The sequence below is a fragment of the Bicyclus anynana genome, chromosome 14 (genome assembly GCF_947172395.1).
Source record: "Bicyclus anynana chromosome 14, ilBicAnyn1.1, whole genome shotgun sequence".
Classification (NCBI taxonomy): Eukaryota; Metazoa; Arthropoda; class Insecta; order Lepidoptera; family Nymphalidae; genus Bicyclus; species Bicyclus anynana.
Window position 1 is genome coordinate 15,142,540 of NC_069096.1, and position 23,390 is coordinate 15,165,929.

The following is a 23,390-nucleotide window of genomic DNA, read 5'->3' on the forward strand; positions in this document are numbered from 1 at the left end:
CCTTCTTCGGGGCCAGGTGAAGCGGGGACGACCAAGGGCTGTCCGAAGGTCTCGCTGTACCATTGGCGAGCATTGCCTCGAACTCAGCCTTCGCTATTTTCAATTTATCGGGAGCTAAACGTCTAGGTGAACAAGTTACTGGTGGGCCGGGTGTAGTGCGAATATGATGTTTGGTGTTATGCGGTATTGTGCGATGTGTACCTGCTGGGCGTGTAATGTCTGGGTAATCACGTGACAGAATTAAATGGTACGGCGATTCCCCAGTGAGTACCTTAACAGATAAAACATCACAATTCATAGCTGTACGTCCTGCAGAGGTAAGAGATGTTAAATTATCATGCAACATTTTATTCTTACAGTCTACGATAATACTATAATGAATTAAAAAATCTACGCCTATAATTGGTTTAGTTACGTCCGCCACTATAAAACGCCACGGATAAGTTCGACGAAGTCCCAGGTCCAAGTTTAGGTGTGTGTACCCATATGTGTTTATGGTGGAACCATTCGCTGCAACCAGTGTGTAACCCGCCGGTGCTCGGCGCTCCTTGAGATTCGACCGGGGGAAAACGCAGAGGTCACTTCCAGTGTCCACGAGAAACTGTGCTTTCGTCGCGCGATCGGTAACAAAGAGGCGACCAGAGGTGGTAGGGCAATCATCTGTCGCCATTAGTGATTGCCCGTGGCATTTCCCGAACGCTGATAGTCGCAGGGCTTCTGGCATTTCTTTGCGTCTTGACCAAACTTCGCATGGTACCAGCATACCGGGTATCTTCTGTAGCTGGAAGCTGAGCGCGATCCACTACGTGACGACGCTCGATGGTTAGTTCCTCTTCGCGTTGAAGTTCTCGATCTGTCGCTGCGTTCCTCCAGTTTTGCAGATAGTCGCTCGACCATTTTCCGAAGTTCTGCGATCTCGGCGTGCACACTTGGTGAGTTGGTCTGCGACGTGGTAGTAGCTGCTACGTCTTTCGCTGCGGTTATCTCGTGCACGCGGTCCGCAAGGTCCAAAAGTTGGTCCAACGACTGTGATGGCTGCGTAGCCAGAACTGTCTGCACGTGTTTCGGAAGCCGGCTACACCAAATTGTTTTCAAAAACTCCTCCGGAATGTTCGAACCAGCCAGGTCTTGGAGGTGCCGTGCAAACTGTGATGGTTTTCTGTCTCCTAACTCTTCGTGCATTAGGAGTTGCCTGACTCTTACTTCGTGTGAGGCGGATAGTCTTTTTATTAATTCGGTCTTGACTTTTTCGTATCGGTTAAGAGAGGGCGGATTTATAATAATATCTTTCACAATTTTAGCGAAAGTGATATCTAAATTATTTGTTACGTGTGCAAACCTTGTTTGATCATCGGTGATACCGGCGCTGTCCAGTTGCCCTTCTAGTAAGGCGAACCATAACTCTGGATCCTCCGATGAAAACATCGGCACTTTGATACGTTTGCCGACGTCATCCGATGAAACGCCCACTTTTTTCTTCGCCCGCTTTGTAACGTGGCCGTCGGGTCGCTTTGTGTTCGTCGAATCTGCGCTGCTATCACTCATTTTCTGTCCTTTTAGGGGTCACCAGTATAGGGTAAATGAGGTCCCTATTATATAGAACAAGCGTACACAAATAATAAATTAAATATAAATGAACGCCGACTGCAGCAGAGCGTAGGTACTCGTGCGGACTGTCAGCCGGGCGGCGGGCGATCGCCCGCGCGCACCGCTCGCGGCTTGCACGTGTGTGTGTCGCCTCGTACATGACTACGCACACTAATGCCGCGCGCTAATATTTTAAATATTACATAATATAATATGATATGGGCGAGAGTAGCCCACAATTCCATCGCTCGCTGAGTGGCTATGAGCCGTCTTTTGAGGCCCATAGCTAGCGACCATTCATAGTATAATCTCATTTATTTCAATGTTGTTTCCTAAGTAATCTGCACAACAACTTGTATTGTTTTACTCCAGATCTATTCTCGCTTTTGTACTCCGTCGTATCTTCTTTGGGAAAGTCCACAATAGCGAATCATCGATCAAGGCCACGCCAGGCTCGTAAACAATAAACAAAAGGTAAGGCCCTATACAAAAAACTTTGAACAACAAACAATGGGTAGGTACTTAACAAACTCGAGTTACGACAAGTTTTATCGACAACTTTTATGAGTTTTTAGAAGCCGTTTGTCATAAGTTTGTCGTGAGTTTCAAGTCAAAATTTCGACCACAATTTTTGGGCTTTCGCTTACACAAAATCGTGAATATTAAGTTTTCCTTGTTATAATAGCATTTCTACTTGAATTCTGTGTTACACGATATCAATATTTAAATATTTTGTGATTTAAAACTTGAAAGTATGAAGGGACGTTGTTATGAAACTTTATTGTAATTGGCGATGATAGGATCCGGTGAGACATTTATTTATTTTGTCATCTTTTCCTTTCGACTATTTTTTTTTTTTATTATTTACAAGTTAGCCCTTGACTACAATCTCACCTGATGGTAAGTGATGATGCAGTCTAAGATAGAAGCGGGCTAACTTGTTAGGAGGAGGATGAAAATCCACACCCCTTTCGGTTTCTACACGGCATCGTACCGGAACGCTAAATCGCTTGGCGGTATGTCTTTGCCGGTAGGGTGGTAACTAGCCACTAGGCCGAAGCGTCCCACCAGCCAAACCTGGACAAATTAAGAAAATCTCAATCTGCCCAGCCGGGGATCGAACCCAGGACCTCCGTTTTGTAAATCCACCGCGCATACCACTGCGCCACGGAGGCCGTCGTATGATTTATACCATCAGTATCAGTCGATAGACGTCCACCGCTGGACATACGCGTCTTGTCATTTTGTAGTTTAACAAACATAATATCAATACATATAAATCTAATTAAAACTACATCTTTCCTCAAGTACTTGTACAATGTATTATATACACGTTACTAACACAAACAAGCTTAAAAATTTTGTCCATCTGTCTATCTGTCTGTGTTTTTGTTTGTTCGGGCTAATCTCTGGAATAGCTGAACTGATTTTAACGGTAAATTATATAATCTTTTTTATCCTTTATAAATTAGCCCTTGAGTACAATCTCACTTGATGGTAAGTGATGACGCTATGTTGAAAGCGGGCTGACTCGATAGGAGTAGGATGAAAATTCACACCCTTTTCGGTTTGTACACGACATCGTACCGGAACGCTAAATTGCTTGGCGGTACGTCTTTTCCGTTAAGGTGGTAACTACCCACTTTTTACTTGACCGTTTTATATTAAGAGTTAAATTCATGGATGTTTATTCGCAAAATCCATTCATTACTTCAGTTATAAACTTACCTCGGGAACTTGAACTGTCCGTCCTCAGAGCCCTCTTCTCCAAACGAGGAAAGCACCCTGCCGTTCACGTCGAACACCTGGATCCTGTGGTTGTTGGAGTCGGAGACCAGCACGCGGTTGGTACTGGACACAGCGATGTAGTGAGGATGCTCGAGCTGCCCCAGCTTGGAGCCGAAGCTGCCGAATTTACCCACAAATGTGCCGTCGGATTGGAACACCTAGTGGAAATTAACATCAAGTTAGTGTTGCTATGGAGCTTACTAGCCTGGGCTAAGGGGGCGAAAATGCTACATAATATTATGGGACGACGCGTGAGAGACGAATGGGATCGCCAGAAAGCAAATATCGAAGCGTGATAGACCACCCCCTTCCTGAAGTAATGCACGTATACTGCGGTACCAGGAAGGAAAGGAGGAGATAAGAAAGATAAAAAAATGGAGCTTACTGCCTCATTGGTTAGTTGGGTGATAGTGTGAAACTTTACTTTACGAGAGCATGGTAAGCCATTGGTTTTGGTAATCATCATTAAAATCTGATACAGGATCCTTTATAAGCATCATTGTTGAGTTCCAGCCCGAAGAGCATGGTTGCCGATGTAATTACAGGCTTTTGAGGCATATAGTCTAAGAGTCAGATTGATGGACAGAGGGAAGGGAAGCACTTTTCCTATGCCTTTATGCCTTTGCTAGACATAGGATCTATGTCTGGCAAAGTGTTGCACAGTTTAAAGCATTTGAGGCTTAACGTTTATGAGTCAGAGTGATGGACAAAGGGAAGGGAAGCACTTCCTAGGATCTATGTCTGACAAAGTGGTTCACAATTTAAGGCTTGGGTGTTTAAGGTTATATTGATACACAGAGGGATACAGTTCCTAGGATCTATGCCTGTCTGTGCACAATTTAAAGGCGATTTACCATCAGCTAGGTCATCTACTTAGTCGGTAGGTTATTGATGTTGATATCCTCAGTCCTGGTATGGCAACCAATACTAGGCAATGCAGAATCGCTATTCCAGCACCATAAATATTATTAGACAATATAAAAAAATAACTAACTGTAGTATACAGGTCAACAGACTGTAAGATAAGTAAACGAGTATAAGGATGCAGTCCAAATCAAAGAGATTATTCTAAGAATAATCTCATATATTCTCTATCACGTGACAAATACATTGACATTCGCCGGATAGTCAAATATCATGTAAAAGGGTATATAAAAATATTATAGACTCAAAAGTATATAAGAAAATTAATGTCAAACAAAGGTTATGATTCTCAACACCTTGTTAGGACAACTTAATTAACCAAAACGTAACACTAACCTGAACTCTATGGTTTTCCTTGTCACACACGTATATGAATCCGAGCGCGTCTGTGGTGATGCCCCACGGGTAGTTGAACTTGCCGTCGCCCGTGCCCTGGCTGCCGAACGCTCGCAGGAACCGCCCGGCGGGGTCAAACACCTGGTGAACAAAGCATCTTTTAAGTGAAAGCTTCTTTAGACGTGATGTATTAAATGTAAACTAAGATAAGATGGCCTCCTAAAAATTTCATTTTTCAAAGAAAAGTCACCTGACAAAATTGCAAAAATTTTAGTAGATTGTTTTCGTCGATTTCGCGTGATTTAATGTTTTCTGTAACTTTATGAAATTAAGTCAATTAACAAAATCACTGTAAATTGAAATAAAAACAAAACTATATTTTTATAATTAGTCTATACTAATTTTTTAAAGAGGTTAAGTTTGTGTTGTAAGAGGTAATCTCTGGATCTACTAAACTGATTTTGAAAATTCTTTTACCAAATATATATATTAAAAAGCCACGTTATTTGTGAGTGTCGTAGGCTATATTTTATCCCCATAATCTTACGGGAACGGGAACTATACAGGTAAAACCATCATCATCATCATCATCATCATCATCATCATCATCATCATCATCATCACCATCATCATCATCATCATTAGATGAATCATACATAGGTACATCCAATTTTTTACATTAATAATATTAGCATAGAAGTAATTGTTATCAAAATTTACACTAAATGTGCGTCGATTATGGTAATTTTTATTAATTTCCAATATTTAAACGGACTACAAATTCAGCCTAAATTAGCCATAAACAGTAAACACCAGCTGAGCCTTTGTGCCGATCGTCGGTGTAAACGGTTTCGATTGTAAACCGTGATAATAACGACTACATTTGTGACGCTGTTAGCGCTTCCCAAATTGATTATAAATTAATCGCTTATTATATTTAGATACTAGTTTAAAATTATTTTGATGATTTCCGATTTTAAAATGGCGTTGGTAATCAATTTGATATTACCAAATGTGTGTATATTTACGAATATTCATTATTATCTACCCATATTCACGGTTCACTGCTGAGCTGGAGTCTCTTCTCAGAATGAGAGGGGTTAGGCGAATTAGACCACGCTGGCCCAATGCGGATTGGCAGACTTCATACGAATTAAGAAATTTCTCTGGTATGCAGGTTTCCTCACGATGTTTTTCCTTCACCGTTTGAGACACGTGATATTTAATTTTTTTAAATGCACATAACTGAAAAGTTGGAGGTGCATGCTCCGGACCGGATTCGAACCTACATCCTCCAGAAATTTCTTTAATAAATTATTTTTTTGAATACATTTTTAGTACCGAAAGAGGTTAAATAATATATTCACGTACCTTCTGCTATATAAGGATAACTGACTGATGGATGGGCATAATATTATTATAAACTCCAGCGAAAAGACTGAAGATTGCAAGATCTCCTAGTTACGGATCCCGTAACTAGGAGAATAACATTCATGCATCCTCAAATGAATTTATTTGAATTGATTTTTTTCCGTGTCAATAGCCTATAGATATTTCCGATATAAATCTAAGCCCGTTTCATCACACGCCTCGCCAATTATTTCCCGATTCCCAATAGAGTAACTAGACTGATCGTGTTTCGGATTTATTCCCCGCGGCTCGTCGTATTCGGACCGCTAATTGAAATTAATTGACATGCCCGATTGATGGCACTTGTTTACAAGTAGACAGCGTGATATTAGTTCATTATACTGCACTAGCGGACGCCTGCGACTTCCACCGCGTGGAAATCCAAATCGCTTCAGTAATAGCGGCGTTAAAGAGTAACAAACATCAAATCATCCATACAAACTTTCACGTTTATAATATTAGTAGAATAAACTGTGATAGCTGAGTAGACATGACCTCTGCCGTACATTTGGAAGGGCTAGGCTCGAATCCGGTCCGCGGCATGCACCTCCAACTTTTCAGTTTTTTGCATTTTAGGAAACAAAATACCGTGTCTCAAACGGTGAAGGAAAAACATCTTGAGAAAACCTTTAAGGAATTTTCTTAATTCTCTACATGTGTAAGGTCTGCCTACTTGCATTGGGCCAGCATGAAAGAATTTGAATAATCTAATTTATTAATAATTATTGTTTAAATTGCTCCGTACATTAATTTTATGAAAAGGTAATTGATCCATACTATTATTTGGTGCTTTTAATACTTATGTGTAATTAAAATAGTCTGTTCTCATTGGTGATCAATAAGTACACGTACATATATAATATAATTGTAATGTCTGTCTGGGATTTCAAAATAACTTTGTTTTCTCAAGTGCTTATAGACACACACTCACACTACTAAGTACTAAACTAATACACGATACTAAAATTAATATTTTTTTGTTTGTCTGTTTGTCCAGGCAAATTTTTGAACATCTGAGTGTAATATTGGCTGGATATTTAGCAGAGCAACACGCCACTATCCCGAAATTCCATGGTTCCCACGGAATATTTGAAAAACTTAATTTCACGGATATGAAGACCCGGGCATCTGCTTGTTGTCAATTTAAAATAATTTTGATAATCAAAAACTTTTCATATAGTTTTGATTGATTTAAATAAATAAATGGCATTAAAAATATCTATGTTAAAAACACGTGCAAAAAAACTGACGTCCATGAAATCTTGGAAGTTTGTATATTAAACAAGTAAACAATAGGTATGTGATTTTCTATTTATGATCTTAATTAATGTTTTAATTACTTTGCTGTTTTATTTATTTTCATGTTGAATGTTACCGTGGTTATAGGTAAGTTGGGATGTATTTGTTCCCCTCAGCGCTTAGTATTCGGTTCGCTAATTGAAATTAATTGACATTCCCGATTGATAGCGCTTGTTTACAGGTAGAACTAATTAACGTGAGTCGCGCTAACGAAGTTTTCTACGTGACATCGTTGCCGAATATATAGTATTTCTAGGTTAGGTCTTAACAAATTTAATTATTTAATTAGTTACCGAATATAAATTACTTAGGTATCTACTTGTATTTTCTGGAAGTTTGTTAAAAGTTAACCTATTATAAACTTATTTTGCTAAATTATCTATAAAAACGACGAATCTAAGCAACAACGTTACCCAGATCCGAATGAAAATCCTCTACGCACGATTTTTCAATCTACTCTACTAATGCATCTCAAGTCAACATTTCCTTGTGATACATCGGCTATGCTCAGTAAATTTATTATCAATCGACTTCAAAATAAGGGTTCCGTTTTTGTAATACGTACGTTCGGAACCCTAAAAAGGAGGATGTTCTCAATTTAACGCGTATGTTTTGTTTTTTTTTGTTTATTACCTCATAACTTGGCCATTTATTGACCAATTTTGAAAATTCTTTTTTTGTTTGTAAGAGTATACTTTCAGATTGGTCCCGTTGCATTGTCGGTTTAGTAATTTTGTGTTCACATCAAAATAACGTCTTCGAAGTCGGTCCCATTTTTATGTTAAAAAGATTATTTATTTATTTAAATTTTATATTACAATTAATTTTTTTAATTCCTTTTTAATTTCGTATAACTCACTCGTATTTCTAATAAATTAGTTTACCTGACCTGCATATTATGCGTGCTTGTATATTATTTTTTTTGTAATTTTCGTGCCTCTTTTTTGTTTAAAAAAAACATTTATTTATATTTTACTCTGCAAACTACGAGTCGTCATTAACCCATATTCGGCTCACTGCTGAGCTCGAGTCTCCTCTCAGAATGAGAGGGGTTAGGCCAATAGTCCACCATGCGGATTGGCAGACTTCACACACGCAGAGAATGAAGATAATTCTCTGGTATGCAGGTTTCCTCACGATGTTTTTCCTTCACCGATTGAGACACGTGATATTTAATTTCTTAAAATGCACACAACTGAAAAGTTGGAGGTGCATGCCCCGGACCGGATTCGAACCCACACCCTCCGGAATCGGAGGCAGAGGTCATATCCACTAGGCTGTTCTTGCTCTCAAACTACGAGTATAACAAAACATTTATCATAAGAAACATGGAACCAGCTACATTTGTAACGTCAAGGGAACAAATTTAAAAATAACGAAACTGATGGCCCAAACATGAAATATAGAAATGTGTTGCAGCGGCCAGACTAGCTCTGTGAACAATTGAAGCCATCTTTCAACTTTAGATTGGACTTGAGAGCTTTCGATACTGTCATTTGATCAATGTACAATGTCCAGAGAAATAAGAGAGCCATGGCTTCGTTGAAGATGAGATTCGTTGAAGATTTATTTGTAACTAGCGGACGCCCGCGATTTCCTCTGCGTAGGATTCAGTTTTTCAAAAATCCCGCGGGAACCATGGATTTTTCCGGGATGAAAAATAGCTTATGTGTTAATCCAGAGTAAAATCTGTTTCTAATCCCAATGTCAGCCAAATCGCTTCAGTAGCCGCAGCGCAAAGGACGAATAAACATACATACTTACACACTCACTTACATACAAACTTTCGCCTTTATAATATTAGTGTGATACTAGCCGACGCTCTGTGGTTTCACCCATGTAGTTCCCGTTCCCGTGGGAATACGGGAATGTAGCCTTTGTTTATCAGGTATAATGGAGAATTCCAATGGAGAATGATTTTTTAAATTTATCCAAGTAACGATTTTTACATAATCAACCCCTTACGGAACGAAAATAACTATTGTAGCGAAGTTTTTGAAAATAATTTTTGAAAACATCTTTGGAACAACTTTGCCTAATACATATTACATTCAATGTGACCTTTAAAAGTTACATACAGAAAAAAAACGATTAACTTAAAAAAATAATTAGTTCCGTTTTTTGGAAAAAACTTAGGTACTTTGCAGTAGAAAAATTTAAACGTCCATTACTTGAAAGAACTATTCAAATAGTTACTAAATATAAAATCAACGTTTAAGTAATTTTTCAGCACATAGTAAGACTAAATTGCACTGAAGGTAGTGATTTTTGTTTTTTGTAGAAAAAACAATATAACTTTAAAACCTTAAAATTTCGGCTAACATATTTTACTAGGGCTTGATGATAGCTACCACCCTGCAGAGTATGTCGTAATATTTACGGGACACCTTGTATAAATAACAATGCATTTTTGTAGACTAGTGAAAGCCTCCCGGATTTATCTGCGTAATTCCAATTCCTATGAGAACTCAGTGATAAAATACCTATATTACTCAATAATAACATCACCTATCTGCCAGTGAAACTTTCGTCAGAATCAGCTTAGTCCTTTCATTTTATTGATTATTTTAAATTTTTAATTTCATAAATAGCATAATAATAAATAGCATTTCTTTTTAATAATGAAGCATCATTATAAAGCTATATTTTTCGACCGGATATTTACATAATCTTCTCAAAGTTCCCGAGTCTAAAGTTTGACACTGCGCGTGACACTTTGACAAGCGCTCCCGAAGTTTCGTACAAGGGTTGAGGGAAGGTGATCGCGGAAAAATATTTGCCGTACTTTGTACTACGTGACTTAACATTAATGAGGGTAGTTTGGTTATTTTATTCAATGACAACTTAGCCATTAACTGCGATCTCACATGTAGGCGTAACATGCGAACCACGACATATTTAGTCAAAACAGAATGACCAATACTGAACCGTGATAGCCCAGTGGATATGACCTCTGCCTTCGATTCCGGAGGGTATGAGTTCGGATCCGGTCCGGGGCATGCACATCCAACTTTTAAGTTGTGTGCATTTTAAGAAATTAAATATTCGTCATTATCAACCCATATTTGGCTCACTGCTGAGCTCGAGTCTCCTCAATGTTTTGTAGAAGTAGTGAGGGACCTATTGCTATCCTTGTTCTTTTTACTATGTGTAATATAAGTAAGAGTGTGACACAAAAGGGGCTAAAATAACCAAAAGGTAAAAAATAAAACACTACGCAATCGACCATATTTTGGTCGATACACAGTAGGGCGGATCGTCAACACGTTGAAGTTATGGGAAATATTTGACGGCCTCCGTGGCGCAGTGGTATGCGCGGTGGACTTACAAGACGGAGGTCCTGGGTTCGATCCCCGGCTGGGCAGATTGAGATTTTCTTAATTTGTCCAGGTCTGGCTGGTGGGAGGTATCGGCCGTGGCTAGTTACCACCCTACCGGCAAAGACGTACCGCCAAGCGATTTAGCGTTCCGGTACGAGGCCGTGTAGAAACCGAAAGGGGTGTGGATTTTCATCCTCCTCCTAACAAGTTAGCCCGCTTCCATCTTAGACTGCATCATCACTTACCATCAGGTGAGATTGTAGTCAAGGGCTAACTTGTAAAGAAAAAAAAATAAACTCCCGAGCACCCTATAGATATGACAGTAACTCACTTGTATCCGATGGTTGTATCGGTCAGCGATGATATACTGTCCGATGCGGTTTACGGCGATGCCGGCGAGACAGTCGAATTCTCCTTCGCCGCTGCCGTACTGGCCGAACTCCTTCACGAAGATGCCATTCGAATCGAACACCTGCGGACCAAGACATTTTCTTTGGTTTCTCTGCTCTTTGAATAAATCGCCCTAAGAAATACCTGAGCTTTAGAAGTATATATTAACGGTATCTGAAGACAAATATCAATTTATATAGAACTAGCTGACGCCGCGCGGTTTTATCCGCGTGGTTCCCGTTCCCGTAGGAAAACGGAGATAATATATAGCCTATAGCCTTCCTCGATAAATGGGCTATCTAACACTGAAATAATTTTTAAATCAGACCAGTAGTTCCTGAGATTAGCGCGTTTAATCAAACAATCAAACTCTTCAGCGTTATATATTAGGATAGAGTATAGATATAGATAATATATTAGTATTGATATCAAGGGTGGCCTACCCTGGTTATTTAGGGGTATAAGAAATATATGAAATATATGTTGGCCGATTCTTAGACCTACCCGATTTGTAATCAGAATTTCGTAAACATCGGTCCAGCCGTTTCCGATGAGTTTGGTAACAAACTTCACTAACTTTAACTAGTAGGTTCTCATAATCATCATCATTATCATCAACCCATATTCGTCTCACTGCTGAGCTCGAGTCTCCTCTCAATAGGTTTCATAGATCTGTCTAATTAATTATTGTGAAATTCACATTTAGACAAACAAATTTGAAAATGATTAGAGTAATAGAATTGTTTTAATAAACAGCAATTTAGCAACTGCATTTAATCACCTAAATATCGTGCAAATCTTCTATTGCCAATGACAACAGAAACCATTTTCAATTAAACCAAACTCAGCCGAATATTGAAAAATGCACCTAACTAACCTACAATAGTCAGAATTATATTACAAAAACTTTTGAAATATGTTGATTTACTTATGCAGTCGTAATATCCCAGTGGATATTATGACCTCTGCCTCCGACTCCGGAGGGTGTGGGTTCGAATTCGGTCCGGAGCATGCACCTCCAACTTTTCGGTTGTGTGAATTTTAAGAAATTAAATATCACGTGTCTCAAACGGTGAAAGAAAACATCGTGAGGAAACCTGCATACCAGAGTTTTCTTAATTGTCTGCGTGTCTGAAGTCCGCCAATCCGCAATGGGCCAGCGTGGTGGACTATTGGCCTAACCTCTCTCATTCTGAAATGAGACTCAAGCTCAGCAGTGAGCCGAATATGGGTTGATAACGAACGACTTATACAGTTCCAGAATGTTGGCAAAGTTTGCATAACTTTATAGATCTCAGTTTCGTTGGCCTGATTTAAATCCCCTTGATATTTGCTGGTTCACATCGTTGCACAGAGGTTTTGCATCGAGTGAATAAATATAATTCTAGTTTGAAATATTCTCATGCGTGTCAAAACTCATACTATTATTGTTAGTATGTTATTAAATAATTTCAAAATGAAATTAAATAATGCTTTTAGTATTTTGGCGGTAATATATTGAGTTTATCTTTTCTTTGAGATTTTAGTAGTAATTCGAAGTTGGTGGTGATGTTAAATCGGGCCAACGATTTCTAGGAAGACGGAATTTAGGATGCATCAAATCTTATTTAAGAAGAGAGGCCTACCCTTACCAATAAAAATATGTTGATAATGATTCTCATATTTAGCACGAGTTAATTAAATTATTAGCTCAACTTACTTGTACTCTATGGTTGGATGAATCGGCCACGACCATAATGTTGTCGGGTCCTACAGCGATGCCACGAGGCCATGTAAAGCAACCGGGTTCGCTCCCCCTATTCCCCACGCTGAATTGTAAACGGCGTTTCTGCAGATACTGGCTCCTAGGGGAGGAACCTGCTGCTGCGAAACCTGCACAAAAAAACGAGATTAGAAACATGTCTCAACGGGTTGGGAAATCCAAGTCAGAAGCCGCAAACCTATGTACACGCCACTCGTCATTCTAACCTGCTACCGCTGCTGTAGCCGCCGTAGGGGAGATGGGGGAGCCTGCCGCGTTTTTTGAATCGTCATCAGAACTGGCAAGCTCGTTCGCCGAGCGCAAAGGCAGCCCGAGAGACAGGCGACGGGCCGTGCTCGAGGATGTACCGCTCGGATCGCGCTCCTTCCCTCGCGAGCCGTACTTGCTCTTCAAGTACCTCGCCCAGGAACTCAAGGCCGCTCCGTCCTTCTCGCCGGCCACTGGGCGTTCGGGGGAGCTCTCTCTCGATTTTAGCGCGTGGGATGATCGGCTGCGAGACAACTCCGAACCACCGGTGCCGGAGCCGTATCGAGCCGCAAGATATGCTGATGGGGAAGCGGTTGTCGGTGAAACTGGCTCGTCTTCATCATCATCGCCTCCACCGAAACCCGTATGGCTGCTCTTACTACGTGCGAGACGATTGCGCCGCTCTTTCAAGGCGAGATACCTCGATCGGGCGGTCGGATATTTCGTATCGTCGTCTAAGGAGGATGTCAGTTCTTCATCTTTCGGTTTATTCCCGTAGCGACTGCTATATGAAGATCCACTAGCGCCATATCGAGGAGCAGGTTCTTCTTCGGGTTGTGATGAGGGCCGAGTACGGTATCGCGATTGGGCAGGCGCATCTTTATCTTTACTTTTGTTGTCTTGTGCGTCACTTCGAGCGTTGCTACTTCTAGCTAGAAGGGGACCTATGTCAGTTCGCGCCATCGTCTGACTTTCGGGCTTCCTTTGCGTAACAGGCTCCTCCTCGCTCTCCTCCGAGGAGTCAGTTTCTTCCTCGGAACTCGTGTCGGAGTCCTCGTGCGCCGGCTCGGCGGGCGCTGGGGCAGGCGTGGGTCTCTGAGACCCAACAAAACGACTTTGTACCCGTTGTGCGCCGCCGGCTGTTCCATTCGTTGTCGCCGGTGTTGGTCTTTCATTGCCTGCGGACAAAAAACGAGATCTTGGTTTTGGTTTCGCCTCATCAGTGCTGTATTTCGCTTTCAATTCTTCGATGCTTAAAATCGCACCTGTGTGTTTGACCGCCGAGCCGGAACTCTCTGTGGAGGCGCTAGATTCAGTGCTAGCTGCACGGGCCGCTGGCCGGTGTGCAGAAGCTGTTTCGGACGCAGAAGGCCTTCTCGTGACTGTTGGTTTGGGTACAGGCGCGGTATTCTTCCGCTGATTTCTTTGCAGAGATCCAACAGATTCATCATCGGATTCACCGTCGCTGGAGGCCTGAGGAATATATTGAAATTCGGTATTGCACCAGTAACGCGATGTGTTATAAATTTTGTTGTGTTGTTTGTGTTTATGTGAGTATGAATTAACGTGGAGTGTAATTATGGAATGCCCTAGTTAGTTATTGCGTTTTCCGTGTTAGTATCGATGATTAATTTTCTAAGTTGTAGGTACTTCGTTTTGTTTCGTCACTTTTATTCATCTTCCCAACTCACCTCACGAGCTGGTGTCGGTGGCTTACGACTCGTTGTATTTCTTTCTTCTTCTACGGGTCGCGGTGGTGCGCGATCTGGTTCTTGAGATGAAGCCGCTCCTTTATTTTGTCGTTTGAGGCGCGTGATTTCGTCATCTTCACTCTGTTGCCTCACTGGAGGTGGAGGACGCTGTCTCTGAGGCGTCGGTTGAACTGGTTTCGGTGGCGGTGGTGGTTCCTTCTTTTCCTTCTTTTTACCACTTTCTACATCTAAAATTCGTTGCATTACCCGGGGACAATCACTAAGCCTAAATATTCCACTGAGAGGACCTCGAGTCGCGTCTTCCGTATCGGCAACTTTTTCTTTTTCTTTCTCCTTTTGCTCGGTTTTTGTCGCACGAGTTGTGACTTCGGTATCAGAGTCGTTATCTTGTTGATGGCTCCTCACGAAACGCGAACGGAATCTACGAGAGGGTCTGTGCTCTGATTCATAACCACTGTAGTCATCTGTGCCGTAGTCTCTCGTGTGTTTTTCTGGTGGAGGAGGACGACGTTCACCAAACTTACGACCACCTAAAATTGGTTCTTCATTTTCCATCCACCCCTTTGCTTCCTCTTGTTGGCGGAATTGTGTAGCTAATCGATGATCACTCTTTGATCTTGTCAAACCTTGATTTTGTTGAAGACCAGTTGAATAAGCATTCGGATGAGTAATATTTAACTCTCCGTAACTAGCCACATGCATTACGAGTTGATTAGGGTCGTGGGTCATTATAAATCTTATCCTACGATTATAATCACCAGCTTCATAATCAAAGTTTCTAAGGAACTCCACTGTTTTTAGGAAAATTTCCTTAGTATCAACAAGTTCCGTATCCTCCCATTCAACATCATCATTCATATATTTATCAGCGAGATCACTATTGCTTTGAATGTTACTTAACTCTAATTCTAAATTGTCCTTAAGGTGTGTTAAATTTCTAAGTTCAGTAGCTAAGTAGCGGTCTATCTCATTGCGTAAAAAGTCAGTTCGGTCTTTGAGAGCCTTTGAAAGTCTTTTGTGTATTTCATCAACTTCTCCAGCCACTGCACCGCAGTTTGTTTGCAGATTGGACGTATTTCTTTCTACTATAGCTAATATATCTTGAATTCTATTTACACCTCGTCGTATTTGGTTATTTATGCGAGCAATTTCTCTTCGGAGAACTTCCATATGAGCAGATTTGCAGTCTTCACAAACTTTTTTGTCGCAATGGGCACAAGGTGCACAATATGCTTTCTCTGAGCATACGTTGCACCTTTCCATAACCTGCCCAGCTGTGGGATCCGGAAGTTCCCCAGCAATATTTGCGTGCAGCTCCAGGAACCTTTGCAGCGTGACATTTGTAGGGAAGCCTTGCACCCCCTGATAAGGGATTCTGTGCTCTGCACGACATTCTGGACATTTAACCTGAAAAAAAAACAATAAAATCGGAATTGTTTTAGAAATAAATGCTAAGTAACAAAGTAAATGAATATTGTGAACACTGTTGGTTTGTTAACTTTTCACGGCTTAACTACTAAATAAAGGATAAAATTTAGTTTAGAGATTATAAAAAAGATTAAAAACCCATGGTTCCAGCGGGATTTCTAAAAGAAAACAGAATATTACGTGAACGCAGTAACGGAGGTCCTCCAGTTGGTAATATAAAAAAAACAAGCGTACCTGTCGCCTTACGTAGTCGACTAGGCCGTCCATACACGGCTCCATACAGAAGCTGTGCTGGCATGGCAACAGCTTCGGATTCCTGAACCGGTCCAAGCACACGCAACATGTCAGCAGGGACTCAAACTGTTCCATTTTTTAAATTTCTCCTCGTTAAGTATCTGTAAAAGAAAAAAAAAGCATTTCAAAAGAGGATAGTGGAACTTCGTTTTTATTTTAGTTTTTTTTTTGTGGTGGATTGCGATCACACTTGATGTAAAGTGTAGATGTTTAATATCTAGACAATGTCAGTCATCGCTACTTTGGAAAGAGCACAGAAAATATTCGTAGGTACAGGAGAGCGTTCCTTAGTAATCGTTATGACTTAAATTAGTTTTATTTAAATCCACATTTGACAAAGCGATTCGTCGCAATAGTCTAGTTGACACTTTTTTTAATAAGGTCTTGTTCATTATCGTTCTATCGAATCGTAAAGAATATCTAATTTGAGACTTGAATACTCCCAAAATTTTATTTTTAATTAATTTATTTCTTAGGTCATATTATTTATTCATTTTTATTGTGTTTTCTTTAGAAATGTTTAACTCTCACTTGTTGCTCTTTTTTAAAAGATGTAAATGTTTCCTTAGGTATTCTTTATTAGGTACTCAATTCTGTATGAATGCAAAGGTATGCTGACGTGTGTGTTTTACGGTAATGTGATGCTAAAATAAGTGCCTTGTTTAAATTTGGCGTATGCGATGTAGTTAAAGATCCGGCTGCACTTATAAATAGCTGCCCGGCGTCTCACGTGTGACCATTTGTACTCTACGGGCTTTACAAGGACCGCTGATGATTGTTTGACAATTTCATCTTTTGAATAATATTGGGAAATGGTTATAAACAAAAACTGGCTGAGGTTGGTTAAATAATCTCTTAGTTTGTGTCTCACAGACTGGAGACAGTCATAGCTCTAATGTTTACTATTTTACATTACCCCCAATACCTACCTATTTTTAACCGACTTCAAAAAGGAGGATGTTCTCAATTTGACGCGTATGTTTTTTATGTTTGTTACCTCATAACTTTGACATTTATTAACTTATTTGAAAATTATTTTTTGTTTGATAGGGTAACTTCCAGATTGGTCCCATTTCAATTTCATAAAAATCGGTTCAGTAATATTGTGTTAAAATCAAAATAACTGAAATTGGTCATTGAAGTCGGTAAAATTTATATTTATTCCAAATAGTTAGATTATAATCAAGGGCTAACTTGTAAAGTATAATAAAAAAAAAGAAAAAAAAATTAAAAACGAATAGTGAAACAACGAAAGACCAAAATAGGTTACAATAGGTGTATTTTGCAGTGTAATGTGTTTTTTACTTTTACGTGAAATAGTAATTACCTATCAATAATATTTGATATATACAATTTTGTTTTTATCAAAGCAATTATTTTAAAACATCGTAATTCTCTTTGTCCGCTTTTTTATTCATTCGCTATTTTATCCGCTATAGCGATTAAATATTAATTTCTATGCATAAATATGCTTGACTAATACGTTTGGTATAATCTAGAGATAATTCGGTTCTATATTTGGACGGTGATGATAAAATATTTTTAAAATATTTGAAGTGCGATATTTCGTGCAAAAATCCACCCAACAAAGCTGTACAAAGCGTCAAAAAGAAAAGCGTGGGCGACACTTTTATATCGCAAATATTCAGAATGGAGGGATCATAGAGGGCGAGGAATGTCTCTTTAAAGGTCCGTTTATATCTACAGACATTTAGCATGTCAGACACGAGCTGTGGCAGACAAAATAATATTCTTCTATACAGTATTTATTAACGTGTTTATATATGTCGTAACGCGGCCGTGCAGACGTTGACAGACACGGGCCGTGACCGGCCAGTATTCGCGGAAAGAATATTTTGTCTGTCCGGTTCATGTCTGTACATGAAACCTGAACTAAAATTCACAGCGCCTTACACAAATGACAATAAGACCGCCATTACCAAATGACAATGAGCGCCATAAAGACGTCATTAGCGGCGCGTCTGGACGGACTTCTTTAATGAAAAGGACTTTAAGTGTCTCTAGCTACCTGCTAGGCAGTGTGAATAGACGGTGTCTGTAGGTGTCTGCCACGGTACTTCTCTGTGACGCATTGTGTCTGAAGATATAAACGGACCTTAGTCGTGATAATAGAACAAAAGCCTACCATGGCCATACATACCGAATTTTATGAAAGCTGAATGTTTGTCAGCCCATCGTACTCCTACCATAGATACGGAAGCCAATTGGACTGTGGTGACTTTGGAAGATAACAGGTTTTTAAGGGTCCAGACTCTCAATTGTTCTCATCGTCATCATCATTATCAACCCATACTCGGCTCAATGCTGAGCCCGAGTCTCCTCTCAGAATGAAAGTGGTTAGGCTTTAATCCACCACGCTGGCCTTATGCGGATTGGCAGACTTCACACCGACAGAGAATTGAGAAACTTCTCTGATAAGCAGGTTTCTTCACGATGTTTTTCCTTCACCGTTTGAGACACGTGATATTTAATTTCTTAAACACCACACTAACTGAAAAGTTAGAGGTGCATTGTATGATAAGACCTCTGCCTCTGATTCTGGAGGGTGTAGGTTCGAGTTCAGTCCGGGGCTTGCACCTCTATCTTTTCAGTTATGTGAATTTTCAATTAAATATCACATACGAAGGAAAAACATTGTGAGAAAATCGGGTATAAATTATGAACAAGTTAGTCCGCTCTCATCATATATTGCACCGTCACTTACCATCAGGTGATTTTGTAGTTAAGGGCTAACTTGTAAATAATTATAAAAAAATATATACAACTTATAATCCTTTTAATTAACATTTTAAATAAATAACAACTTTGATTTTATCATAATTTTATCTTAGGATGTTCTCTCATTGGCTGACATATTTTTTGTCTTCATGAGGCACGTCTGACTATAGCAGGCCCTTTGTCCATTACTTTACGCACAATAGACTCGCCAGAAATATATGCGTGGGAAATAATAAACAGTGCGTGAAGATTTCTGCGACTTTTTTGTTGAATTCTAAACGCCCTCAAATGTTGGTGACGCCTGATTACCGCTTATTCTATTTAAAACGGGAATCGTGATCGATATTTTTGGAAGTTTCGTCAATGAATGTTTTCGTTGAGTTGCGAATAGAGTCTGGGATGAACGTCATAGGAACGTCCGCTGTGTAGTTAATTTATATTGGTCTATAATATTGTGTTGACCAGGGCATCATGTATATTATATCTATAATGGCAATGATATTAGAAGAATAAAAGAGGTAGATAGGATTAAAACTATGCTAATTAGCAAAGCTATTTAATGCTAATTAGCTCAGTTGCTGCACTGTCATCGTGCCGTTGACAATGCCGCTTAAATAATTTTCGTGTGACAGCTGTAAACATCGAATGTGGTTTATGTAACTTATCTATATTATTTTTCTTCTAACATTATTGTATAATGTTATAAAAAAATACATTTCAGGCGACAAAGTCGACAGGCGTCCGCTAGTCATTTTATAAAAAACTGAAATTTTGTATATCTTTAATCCTACTAGAATGTACCCTAATGTAACCTACAAAACTACTGTTACGTAATTATGGACGTAGGACGTTTTTGGAGGTAGTAGGTAACTATGTAGGTAATAGGTGTAGGTAGTACGTTCAAAGATAAACCTTCAATCGTCGTAGTATTAAGCGTTTTAGTATTTCTTTTTTCAGGATCGTATGCGAAATCAATCGCTTATCGTAATATAAGAAATTAATCGTATATTAATATAAAATAATAATATTATTACTTTCTTTGGTCATACGCCTGTGAGCTGAAATAAAATTACAAATATATAACGTGTTTTGATAACAATTACTAAAATAGAGATGCAAATAAATCAATTTATAAGTTCTCCTAATCAACTAGTATTATACATTGAGGTTTGTATCGAGCTTAATAAGTTAATGTAGTGTTTATCAAAAAATTTACCATTTTAATGCAGTTCGCAATGTTTATTACCTATAGGTGTAGAAAATTGTTTTTGAGGTTTTTAGATACGTGTATTACATACATCAGTTGCTTTCATTCTTCCTATAACCCGTTTTGCTAAAATTCACGAATTGAATTCAGTGGACAAGCGTTTAATCCTCAACATAGCGATCTAAATAAAACTCGACGGTAGAAATTCGCTCGTAACGCTACTTTTACAATGCAATGTCCTATATGTTTTTACGTTTTCACGTACGTATGCCTATGTAGATATTATAAACATATATATCATACGTGTTGTTCGTAGATATTAACATCGTGTGAACGTTTTGGCTTAACCCCTCTCATTCTAAGAAGAGAGAGATTCAAGAGAGCTTGAGCTCAGCAGTGAGCCAATAATGGGTTGATAATGATGAACCTTTCTATGGAAATGGTATATGCTGTTTATTCGTTAAGACATAAAATCATTGGTTAAGACAGTATACGTTAAAAAACGGTTAACGTTTTGTGGATCGGGTCTGACGTATACACTTTGTATGTATTATGTATGAAACAATATTTTCAAAACCTTGTTGTCCCTTCCCGTACGAGACACATTAAACTACAGATACCTACGACGTAACAAAATAAAAACCAACAAAAAAGCTAGCAAGGTCAGACACTGAAGAAAGAAATTGTAATACGCCTTACTTTTGCTTTCATTTGCGTAGTGTGTAATGACTCATTATAGCTCTTAGCCAAATCACTTGCGTATGATTCTTAATGAGACAAAGTTCCATCTTTTTACACCTGTCACAGTTTTAAATAACATGTAGTGTTTAATTTTTTTGTTTGTATTGTGTGTTTACTGTAATGACAGTGGTATCATCGGTTGTTTTGGGCGATGTTAGAAACTCCTCTAGACATCTAAAAAACGTATAATTATATTATGGATGTCGGTCTAGTGAACGTATGTCTAAAGATGTCTCCTAAGAGTCTCGAACCTCAGTAGTTGGACATGTTGAAACCGATAGAGTTTTTGAGCTGTGTGACGTCATTCAGTAATTTATTTACACAAATCACCAGTCCTGATTCTCTTGTGACCGTTTTAGTTTTAACCCACCGTAAGTGATGTCGGGTATCTCATACCCGATTATACAACGATTTGTAAAACACTTAATATTTCGGAATTATGCGGATTCGGCTAGCTCAGTAGATGGAGAGGGTGGTGCAGAGAGTGATGTCAAGTGACAGTTGCGTCAGCAAACGAGCAAACTACACGTGAAAACCCATTAAACATGGAACAAAACCGCTCCGAAAAAGCTTACCTGAGGTAATTTGTATAGTATAATTAGAATGTTTTTGAAACTAAATTATTTAAGTAAATCAATTTATAATTAATGTGCACTAATAATTTAATTTTCCCAAATGTTTGGATTTTAAGTCTTCGTTTCAAAGTGTTGATGATTTATGCTTTTAAAATAATTACATTGGTTTTTAAAGAAATATAAATACTTTTCTAGCTATAACTTTACCATATCATTTTCCTATTGTTATTAATATGATGTAGTAATAAGTATTATTCTAAAGTCATTCAAGTTATCAAAATCAACAAATCTATATTTGGGTATGCAATACCCACCTTACAGTTACTGTGACAATTTTACACCTCATTCACACCGGGTTAATAAAGTGTTAGAAATCTTATTGGTAAACTGTATTCATTCCAGATCTCCGCTACCATGCCATGACATTATACTGTATCTTTAGATACAGTGTTTTGTGGCTACACTCATACACTAGTTCCTTGCATGTGATTACTTAAACTGGTATTTAAATATTTTTAAGATTTAAGAATTACTGAGACATGACTGTATTAATAAATAATGTTAAATACAAGGAATTGCGATTTTTTAACAATAAATGTTTTTTTAGATACAGTGTTTTGTTATGGCCCGGCAGTTGGATGAAAGCAATAATTGCAATCCGCATAAATATTTGTAGAGGAATTCCGCACACGATGTATGAACTTGACCAATGTCATTGAGGATGTGTGGAATTGTCAAAAATACACAAATGCTTGGGACAAGATTAAGTTTATTGCGGACTGAGGCGTATGATCGTATCTCTTGTTTATTGCAGTGTCAGAGTTATTTTGAAAAAGGTTGGTGGATTCTTTTTATCGTTTCCTTCATATACCGTCTCAACTGAAAGTATGTGGACCAATAGCTTGCAGTAGTCACACATACCACGTTTTATGAAGCTAGAAAGTTGGCAGCCCATGCTCCATATAAGCTGAGTGGAGCTTCGCGTCTGAGACACGTTATCTACTGGCCTATTCAGTCTTTTGGTCTTTATTATTAATCTATTAAAATAAATATCAAATCAATTGACAAAATATCATCTACATACTGTATTGTAGGAAATAGTAGTCTGAGACGCATATGACGTCGCTCGATATCGTGTTGGCTCGTGCCGACGCTACGTAGCGCGACTTGTTTCCGTAAAGAGTAGGGAGTTAGCGAGGGGTAGCGATCGATTGGCGGGAAAGATTTGCGATACAAGGCGCTTGTCATACGGTGAGTATGCTTGTGAGTGTAAAAGGGGAGTGTTTGTAAATGTCAAAGGATCCTTTAACCCTACACACAACGTTCACATGTGCGTGACTCCACTCAAGGTCAAATAAGTTGTCCTGACAAATATTTTGAAACTTTTGTTCAATATTGGCTTTCTTGTTTTTTAAATCTACTTTTGAAGCCTTCTGCTGTATGATATCCAACAGTAAGCACTGGATGACAACTATGTTGTTTACAAAATTGTTTTGTTAGTCGTTTCAATCATTTGTCATTACAAACTAAACGGGATTGGATACAGTTTCTTGACGCGTATTGCGAGGAGGTTTGTCACTCAGGAAATCTAAACACTGGTTTCTTGGGAACTGAAGTTCACAACCAGTAGCATATCAACTATCTTTGGCGTGTGCTAGTTGACTTATACGAAATTGAGATTATATGTAAAAATGTCATCCGGCGCTTACGTGGTGGATACCACATAGTAAGTAAATGATATTTTGTCAATTGATTTGATGTTTATTTAAACAAGTTGATAAAAAAGATCAAAATAATGAATAGATGACCAGCAGATTGAAATACGAGTTAATAATAAAGTTGTTAAGAATTGTTACACATAGTTAAGAACTATCAATTCTTGTTGGCGATAAATTAGTACTTTCTTAGATG

General features: G+C 38.8%; 1 protein-coding gene across 5 annotated transcripts in view; it reads right to left on the bottom strand.

Annotated features, from left to right (window-relative positions):
* LOC112045027 (RING finger protein nhl-1) overlaps nucleotides 1-23,390 on the bottom strand; it is a 127,632-nt gene that overhangs the window by 11,922 nt on the left and 92,320 nt on the right. For 4 of the 5 annotated variants that reach the window (XM_052885653.1, XM_024081068.2, XM_052885652.1 and 1 more), the window contains 7 exons: nucleotides 16,158-16,318; nucleotides 14,475-15,902; nucleotides 13,023-14,256; nucleotides 12,754-12,926; nucleotides 10,996-11,136; nucleotides 4,636-4,776; nucleotides 3,316-3,533 (listed from right to left, as the gene is read on the bottom strand). In XM_052885653.1, coding sequence (XP_052741613.1) covers nucleotides 3,316-3,533; nucleotides 4,636-4,776; nucleotides 10,996-11,136; nucleotides 12,754-12,926; nucleotides 13,023-14,256; nucleotides 14,475-15,902; nucleotides 16,158-16,292 — 3,470 coding nt within the window. In that variant the 5' untranslated portion in view covers nucleotides 16,293-16,318. The remainder of the gene's footprint in view (nucleotides 1-3,315; nucleotides 3,534-4,635; nucleotides 4,777-10,995; nucleotides 11,137-12,753; nucleotides 12,927-13,022; nucleotides 14,257-14,474; nucleotides 15,903-16,157; nucleotides 16,319-23,390) is intronic. The other variant, XM_052885655.1, reaches the window with a different exon arrangement.